The 10,000-nt window shown below is 38.9% G+C and overlaps 1 protein-coding gene across 1 annotated transcript in view; it reads right to left on the reverse strand.

Moving 5' to 3' along the window:
• Positions 1-10,000, reverse strand: part of LOC106537269 (sodium/potassium/calcium exchanger 3) — a gene marked incomplete at its 3' end in the record, with an annotated part of 22,921 nt that overhangs the window by 3,735 nt on the left and 9,186 nt on the right. Inside the window, 4 exon segments of the mRNA XM_014034657.1 lie at positions 69-172; positions 319-403; positions 491-565; positions 2,622-2,698. Of these exon segments, the coding sequence (XP_013890111.1) occupies positions 69-172; positions 319-403; positions 491-565; positions 2,622-2,698 (341 nt within the window).

Genomic DNA, 10,000 nt, shown 5'->3' on the forward strand with positions numbered 1-10,000 from the left:
ATATACACCTTTTTTGTTGAAAACATTTGATAACCAATGTGTGTATGACTGTGTGTGTTATACTGTACCTGGATAGCAAATATACCACACACTCCAATAATACAGAGGATGTTAAAGACAGCAGAGCCCACGATGGTCCCGACACCAACGTCGCCTTTGGTGATGAACACTCCTGTTCAACAGCCGGATCACATATGTTTCACATCATACAGATATTAAACGTAAAATTCCTCAAAGTACTACATATGCTGTAAGTGACTAATGAATGTCCACCTTATGGTGTTTGAATAAATCCAGTAAAGTCTTTGTGTTTCTCACCAATAACAGAGGTGAACAGTTCAGGAGCTGAACTGCCCGCTGCCATAAAGGTGGCTCCTGCAACATCCTCACTCAAGTGCAGGTTCTGATGGACAGAGTGGGAGGAAGAGAGGATGAGCTTTCTCCTCACGCATCAATCACTCATCACCAAAAGCTCCCATTGGTTTCTTACCTCACAGATTTTTTCTAGCGAGGGGACAAAGTAGTCATCACACACCAAAGCCAGAGCATAGAACATGTAGACCGCCTGCAGAGACCAACAAATACAGACCAACAACTTACAGAGATGATTTTTTTTTCTCTTTAAAGATGACTTATAGATTCTGTTGCTCTTTCATGTGTTTAGTCGGCTTAGAGATGCTGTCTGCCGTAAAGGATATAAGTCACCACTACAACACGTTGCATAAAGTTAAATATGAGAAGTATGCTGATGTTGCAAAGACATAACAACAGAGACTTTTTACCAGAACCACACAGGAGTCTGTACTCAACATTTCTAATGTCTTTTGCACTTCAGCTCATTAATGTAAGTATTTATTATGACCCCCACATGTGTGTATTTATTTACTTATTGGTCCATTTGTTAGATTCAGTCCTCCATAGCACTCTTCCTAAATAGTGGTCCCTTCCATCATTTAAGATGCCAACCCCTGATCGATCTAAGGACTGAAAATTACTTGGTGTTTAGCCTGGAAGAGGCAGAACAGGAATCATCTGAGGAGGATAAAAACACTCAGAAACAACACTGTGGCAGTTCTGGGAGAGACAAAGAGAAGTGAGCAGAGTTCTCACAATATTTTGTTCAGTAAAATAAATGGAAGTACAGTATGCTGGAACCTTCCTAATGTAGAATACACAATAATTTTTAATCTAGCTGATGTTCTGCATTTTAGAACGTAGGGAAATATAACATGCCGGTGTTGCTTCTTTCACTCATGACTTGGTAAAGCTGCTAAGTTTAAACAAAGGATCATCAGGGAACAGTATTCCATTGCTCTAATCTAAACTCAAACCATGTCAGCGTGTTCTGTCTTCACTGTACAGGTAAAGGTAAACGACATTCAATTTCAGGATGATAATTTAGTCCAAATGAGATTTATGACGCAAACATTTTGTTACAACTGGTAGTTTTGAAACCCAAATGTGAGCGCGGGTGGTCAGAGAAAAAGTAATTGATTAGCTGGCTATAAAAACTGCTTACAAAAAACTTGAAAATGCTTGAACATAAAACTGGACACAGGACGGATTAAGACGGTGTGTACAACACGTAATTTTCCACTGCCGGAGCAACCCTTTAGGGAACAAACGGATGAAAAGAATGATAAACACCTGGGGAGACACCATAGTGGGCGGGGGGAAACTACACAGAGGAGCTGAACACACAAGAAAGATACAGTAAAGCACAGACATCAGGATCATAAAAATGCAAAAAAAAAAAAAAAAAGTTATAAAGAATACAGGGACACAAATCCTCACACATTTACTGCTAATAAAGAATTAAGAAACGGTTGATCGCTCAAAATCTCCAAAAGTGGCATGTTTCATGATTCAAATCATGTGGTTGGAATCAAATAAAAACCAAAAATGTTGGAGATTTTTTTTGTTTTACTTTTACAGCATTACAGTGTCTTGGAAACAGAGTCAACTTTGCACCAAGTCTGGGAAAACAAACAAACAAACAAAAAAACAAACAAACAAACAAACAAACAAAAAAAAAACTTTCTGTCATAAAAGCAACAAAATCAAAAACTTACACAAAAAAAGACCAAGCTATTAATTTCCTTATTGGGTCTGACAGACTGTTTCTCCCATGTTATACAACCCGTATTTTAAAAACAATTTTTATCTTTTTATTAGTAGAAAATGTTTTTTTGAAATTAAGCTCATTCTTTTCTGGCGCATTCCTAATAATTGGCATCTTCTGAGTTTTATTAGTTTGTTCCATTATTGTGTTTATTTGCGTAGTTAATTATAAGGTTTGCAGGTTTACTTAACTGATTTTTACAGATTTGTTCAAACATTTTTTTTTTCACTTTACCTTCAGTTTCAAATTTGATGAATAAATAATTGAAACGTTTTACTATTTGTAGCACAAAACACTTCCTCTGGTAAAACTTACAGTGAAAAACATCTCACTGTAGTCATGCATCCTGTTCACTGATTTTTTATGTAATTTCTGCTTTCTTATTTATGCTTCACTATTACCCTCGTACAGATTCCCAGTCTGCCCTTCAAACTGGTGTGAGTCAAGTCAGGTTTCCTATAAAAATGGACGGACTGTGTGTGCTGCAGGTGACACTCACACAGAGAACATGCAGGCCCACTGCTCCGTCAACACGCTCCTGATTACTGAAGTAATCCCTGGGGAACTCATGGATAGCTGAGAAGAAAAAAAAACATGCAAAAATAAAAGTTTTGTCAGTTTTTATTACAACCCTTAAAAAAGTGAAGAAATTTATGGTTATTACAGGTTAGTACTGATGTTAAAAACACAACACTATTTTTTAGGTTTTCCTGTTTATAATGTTGACAATGTTTAATCTATTATGTTTTGATTGATATAGATTAGTTACATGTCCGAAGAATATAACAACACATAATCAACTGTTATGATAACAGTAGATGAGGTTTTTGTCTGAATGCCTGTGATTCAGCCGTAGGTCAGTAGGGGGCGAACGCAGACATTGAAGACCATGTAGGCTATATACAGTATAAATGGATGTACTTCCTGGTTTTTGGGGAGTGTGGTTTCCTTGTCAGCCCGGTGACAACAAACCTCACTCAGTTCCAGAATTCTGGTGTTACATGGTTTTATTCCTTCTACAAATCATTTTATTTAACAGTGGTGGTTTTCGTATTGACTTCAGTCTTTGAACACGTGTTTTCTTATAAAAGGACACAGTGAAAAAAAGGAAAACAACTAAACAGCATGTCAAGTTTAAATTCACGTTTTTTGTAATATTTACATATATTCTAAGAAATTCTGATTTTCAAAGTCATGTTCTGTCAAACATCCATCCATCCATCCATCCATGGATCCATCCATCCATCCATCCATCCATCCATCCATCCATGATGTGACAATGGGTCAAAAAAAAGAGAACTCCAAATTTTTATTGGAGTAACAGATCTGACAGACAAACAGGAAACAATAGATAGACCTTCCTAACATGATAAAAACCCTTGTGTTTAAATTTATACTTTAACTATGGGCTACTGTGATGAGACTGGAATCATTATTTTTGTAGCACCGCATTAGAAGGTTTGATGCTCATCCTGTTTATTTGTTTCAATAATGACTATCACCCCCAAATTGTGTAAAAATATATTATGGACGTGCTAGATCCAGAATATGGTCTCTGGTTTTAACTGATGCCAGAAAGAATCAAATCAACCAGTTCAAACAGCACAATGAAAATCAAACACATTCACCAGTTTCAGTTAAATAAATAAATAAATAAAAGTTGGCTCGTACGCTTTTAGAGGTGTCACCACAATTCACATCTTGGAAACAAATTTGCCCGTGACACATAATGACACCCAGTAGCTGCAGATTCCCTCAAGCTCATTGTGAATACTGATGATTAACACATGGGAGCGTGTAGACATTTAACATTTAAAAACCTTAAAGGGACAGTCTAGTCATTTTTGAGGTGATGTTCTGCCAAATAGTTATCCATTGATGGTACTGTCATCGTGATATCGGTCACAGAGTACAAAGTATGGTGAAAGTGGAAAAAGCTTTATTTATTTAATGGCTAACCAAATAAGTGCCTGATTTGTTGTTGTCTTTGTCAAACAAAAGAACTGGCTCAGTTAAACTAGCCTTCCTTGACATTTTCTTAATATTCCAGGTTCTGTGGTTGATGTCATGGCTAATGAGGTACTAGTTTTGATAACTATTTAGCAGAACTGAAAAAAAAAAACCCAGAACACAGAAGGTTTTCAAGAATCGTGATGCAGAAGATCAAGAATTGAGGTTCAGTTGCTTTTTATTCAAACAACGAAACATTCAGAGATGTAGAAGTCATGTGAAGTAAGAATTGAGCTTTTGTTTAGTCAGAGAGAGCAATTAATCACATCCCCACCTCATCATTTTTGCCTCATTTTATTACAGTTAGTTAGCTGAGACAAACGCTGGCTTTAGAAAGATAATTTCTTAGTTTTCTGCATCCATCATATGTTTTTTGTTATTTTGTACAATCCCAAAAAGAGTTTGCAAATGTTTGCAATATGTCATTTCCACCACTTGATGTCACTACTTCCTAAACACCGTTCTTGTTTTTCAGGAGCACATTTCCACTACAGAAGCCCTGTAACCCCTCTCTATCAGCAGCCAATCACAAGTTGAAATGTGCTGCAGCTCCATTTCATCATGTGTGTTTCTTGTTCAAAGACCCCGTGCACTCGAGTGGCTTGGATAAAAATAGCACCAGCGCACTGTGACTGTGCGTATTCGGGATTTGCTTGGCTCACTGTGTGCGCGAGCGACTTGTGCACCGTGACGATGTGCATGCATGCTTTTCCCCTGGCTGGGTGTCTGTTAGCTGCGTGTGTGCACTTTGTGTAACACGAAGGCAACCCAATGAGCGCTCTGCCTCCCAATAGCCGAGAGCGTGTGAGTCAGGCGGCTCGCGATTCAGCCTGCTCTGTGCAGCCCGAACACGAGCATGTCTGCTCATAGGAACTGACAGAAGCACAGAGGAAGAGGAGGGGGGCAGGGGAGGGCAGAAATGAGGCAGAGGAGAGGGGCAAAAAAAAGAGAAAATTCCAAAGATTTTCTGTCTGACGTGACGTGGAAATACCGGGAAGGAAGGAGGGAAAGGATGTGTGTACAGACAAGATTTAATCTGGTAATGAAAAGAAAAACCTTTATATCTTTCAAGCTCCATGCATTTTAAGTGGCATCCAAGCATGTTACATTTACTGACAAGATGGTTTAATACTACAGCTAAAATAAAATCTATGGTAAAGCTGTTGATGTTAATTCTAGATAAAAATAGCTGTTATACGTATAGCTGGTATTCATCGTCTAATTTGTCATCTATATTGTTGAAAAGTTGCCCCATTCTTCTCAATACAACTGTAAAAGTGTAATATTAAAGAATGCTGCATGTAAAACAGAAAAAGCACAAAGCAGAAGCCAGAAGGTGGCGTTAGCCAAATTGAGAAAGGCTAACACAAAGAAAGACACAGTCAATATCTACCAAAGATGTGTTTGTAAGGTTCCCTCCTTCGACTTAACCTTTCCCCACAGCTGTGTTGTACAGTACGTACATTATTGCTGCCCTCTGTCACTCAATATAAAAGCTTGTGTTGAGAGCTTAAATATCACTTGAAACAATGAACCATATCCAAGCATTCATCCATGTTCAGGATTAAACTGCATGTTGCTACATGTGCTTAATGGTGCATTCAGCCTCACATCTGTAGCCTGCTGACATCAGCTTCTTATCCTCTAATCTTGTTAAATATTCTGAGGTGGGGTGGGTACAATAAAAGCCTTACATAATCCTTATATGTAGACAAAAAACAGCAGCAAAGACAACAAGCCAAACTGTTTTAGGGAATGAACTAAGTATCTTGTTTGTTTACGTGCTGCCGGCTGTCACTCCGCAGGCTTTAGGATGAGCGTGGTGCACAGATGGCTTTGGATCATTTTTAGTTAGGATTCTTAAATACCGTACATGTTTCAGGTCACAACACTCTTGCTCCCTCAGTCCTATTAAAGCCTCCTTCACACAGGATGAAAACCCTGCTACAATGTAAAAATACAACCAGTATGAGAATGCTCTTTGCAGGGTCTTCAGGTGATTATTAAGACTGAAGCGGGCTCTTTATTCCACATTATAGATCATGGAAGGTATCGAGTATGCACAACACTTCTGTAGCTGAGTTTTGGTGGTTAATCATCATGGTTGCAGATTATCAGGGTCTTGGGTGGACCATCAGGCTGTGATGGCAGCAAATCCAATGCAGGAACGGCCTATGATTGTGACAAGGTCATGGAGTCAACCCTGCTGTGACACACGTGTCAGTAGCGTCATGTCTGTGTGGCTTCTGTTTTTAACGAATAGGTGCATCCCAAGAGTCATGCCGAGAAAGGTGTGGGTAAAGATTAAGAAACACTCAGGGAGATGCAGGGAAAGAATTTAGGTGAGTACAAACAGTGTGGCAGCATCACTATTACTTTTATTTTTTTATTTTATTATTATTCTTTTTGCAGTAGTAGGTTTTTCAAATTTGCCACTATCCAGCCATGTTCTAATAAAATGTGTTGGGCATGGTGTTCATAAAATCATTATCCTGTGTACCAAGGGCCTCATGACTCACACTTCAGGTCACAAAAGTCTTGCATCTCCTTCAAGTTAAATATTGCATTTTCATTGTAGACTGTAGATTGACTTTGATTTCTGGGGAGGGTTGAGAAAAAAATTCTGTCAAGATTCTAGTCAAACACATAGCTGGCAAACATGGCCTTCATAAGCACTAACATTCAAGCATTTACTCAACTCATTTATTGGAGTCCAACCTTGTAGCAGTGAAGTCCTTTGTGGATTCAGTCAAACCTTTTAGATGAGCCCGGCAGTAAATTCTTTGAATTTATCGTTTATTTATTTACCTTTTTTTAACCAGGCAAATCCCAATGAGACCACAGATCTCTTTTGCAATGGAAGGACTGCAGTCAGTCTAAACTTGCATGTTTTTGGTCTGTGGGTGGAAACCCACACAAACATGAGGAAAACATGCAAACTCCACATGGAAATAGTCTTGGTCCAAACCAGGGGTTGAATCCAGGACCTTAATGCTGTGAGGCATCAGTGCTAACCACTAAGCTGTTGCACTGCTTTCATACAGTATTTGAAAATCATCTTTATAATGTCTTGTTTCATTCTGTTGGTTCTGAATGTGATGGCCAAATGAAAGGTGAAACGTAAGCTTTACTGGTTTTCCACAATCAACACCAGTCCAAGAAATACCATCACAGAACCAGGCTTTTAGACTTTTCTGCTGACAGTCAGGATGTTCCTTTTCTTTTTTGGCCAAAAGTGCATGGTGTCTATTCCTTTCATCAATGATCTGTAATACTGATCTGCTTGAGCACAATCTACTTTCCCATTGTGTAATAGTCCATGTCAGGGGGATCTTAGAGAAGTTGACATCTTTTCTGGACATGCAAGGTTTCTTTTTGAACAGCAAAGTTTGAAGTGACATTTGTGAATGTAACTTGGTATTGTAGAGCTTTATAAGGGTTTCCCAAAGTAATCTTCTATCAACTGTTGATAAATACAACAACAGTGGTGATGCATAGGAATGGGAGATTGCTCAGCTTAGACTTGCTCTCTGTTTTGGAAAAAGGGAAAATCCAAGGTTTAATATGGTCTTTCTTTGAGTAACACTGAGTAAAATCAAAGTTTTTCTCATATACAGTATTTCTCACCCAAAACAGATTTTAATTAGCCACTTTAGCTCCAGCTTTTCAGATGCTACTTTTGCATCAAACTAGGCCATTCTCACTACCAACTCACCACAAATTTGATGCTTGTCCAAGGTTCCCTCTGCATCCGGTTTTGGCACATTGGGTAAATGGTAAATGGTACTGAACTTATAGAGCGCTTTTCAAGTCCCTCTGGACCCCAAAGCGCTTTACACTACCAGACATTCACCCATTCACACTCACATTCACACACTGATGATGGCAAACTACACTGTAGCCACAGCTGCCCTGGGGCACACTGACAGAGGTGGGGCTGCCATGCATCGGCGCCACCGGACCCTCTGACCACCATCAGTRGGCAAGGTGGGTGAAGTGTCTTGCCCAAGGACACAACGACTGAGATGGCTGGACGGGGGATCGAACCAGCAACCTTCTGGTTCCAGGACGACTCACCTAACCACTCCGCCACAGCCGCCCCTACAAGCTGCCCCTACAGATAAGGTAACCCCCTCGCATCAGTTATTGACGAGAAGAGACCAAGGAGAAGGAGCCCAGTTTCATATTTTTGAAAAGTGAAGAAAATGCATAACAACTAACCGTCCCAAACCCTGAATTTATCTTCTATTAGCCCTAGACATCCTATCCCTGACCTCAGTACCTAAAACAAACCACTAACCCAGATTGCTAATTTTAACCATTTTTGAAAAGTATAGAAAATGCACGACAAGTAAGTCTCCCAAATCCTAAACTTTACTTCTATTATCCTTGGACATCCTATCCCTGACCTCACTGCCTAAAATTAACCAGTAATCCTGATCCCTAATATTAACCTCAGACCCCAACAGGAAGACCCTATGTGGCACAAACCCGGAAAAGTACCATGTGTCAATAACTGACGCGAGGGGGGTCACCCAGCGTGTCCAAACCGGATGCAGAGGGAACCTTGGACAAGTGTCAATATGTTACGAGTGTGAGAATGTGTTGAACAAACCATGATTACAAATAACTGTCAGCCGCACCTGTTTCAAATTACATCAATTTTATTTTACCAAATAACAAATTCCCAGAGTTCCTACTAAAATTACAAAAATAGTAGACGGTTGTTGTTAAGACATTCATGTGCTCACAGCATAATATGTGACATATGAAGGGTTTAAAGAAGAGATTGTTTGATTTATACTTTGATAGTGGCCCAAATGTTGAGCCAACAAGTGCTTTTACACACTTTTACAGTCTGTTTACTATGAGCACACCAATAATTACCAACGATGACCTTTAAATGTGTTTCCAATCAATAGTGTCCCTCTCAAAACCATTTTAGAAACTGTACTACACTGAGTTCAACACAAAAAGCTCAGATTATTTTCTTTTTCTGTGAATCTGAGGCACACTTAAACACAGAAAGTTGCCAAATGAATGTGCTGAGTTGGTTTGCCTGACCAGAGTGGAGACATAAGGCTCATCACTTGAGGGGCAGAGAGAGGAACCACAGAAAACCCCACCTTAGCCCACTCTGCTGCCACCCCCAGTGCTTACATAACACTCCCAACATTACGTAAGCACTGTGGTTCCAACAGAGACCGAGGCACACAAAACAAGACACGATCCTACAAATCCTATACATCATTAAAGAGGTCTGAGGACACTGCTGGCTTTTAAAAGCAACTGAAAAGACAGATGGCTTTTTTATGTTTGACAAAGCATTTGTTGTGTTGGACAGATGCACACACGCACACCTATTTTACTGTCCTCAGTAAAACCTGTAAATTATTTGATGTCATTTTTGCATCATTACCCTGTAATTTTGAATTTCATCACTGTTTTCTTTTTATTTATTTTTTTTACTTAAAGGCCCTGTCATCCTATGATGTTTTAGACAACTTATGCCAGCTTATGAAAATTTTCAAGACATTTGCGTTGAAGACAGAATTAAAAAATTCAGCTGTTATGTTAACAAACTGATCAAATATAGAACTTTTAATAATAATTTAGACATAGAAAAAGTTTCACAAGTTGCATAAGTTGTCAAACATATAGAGTGACAAGGCCTTTACAACAGACAATGAGCTCAGGCATGAGAAACACTTACACACTTGTCCATCTAAAATATGTAACACGTGTATTTCAATATTCGTGTACAAAAGAGTATCCTTAGACTTCAAAATACCATGTATTATAAAAAGTTTAGATGACTCTTTATTTGTAGAAATACAGTGACGTGGCTTCTGACAATGGCTTCAAGTT

This window comes from Austrofundulus limnaeus, unplaced genomic scaffold (genome assembly GCF_001266775.1).
Source record: "Austrofundulus limnaeus strain Quisiro unplaced genomic scaffold, Austrofundulus_limnaeus-1.0 Scaffold2220, whole genome shotgun sequence".
Lineage (NCBI taxonomy): Eukaryota > Metazoa > Chordata > Actinopteri > Cyprinodontiformes > Rivulidae > Austrofundulus > Austrofundulus limnaeus.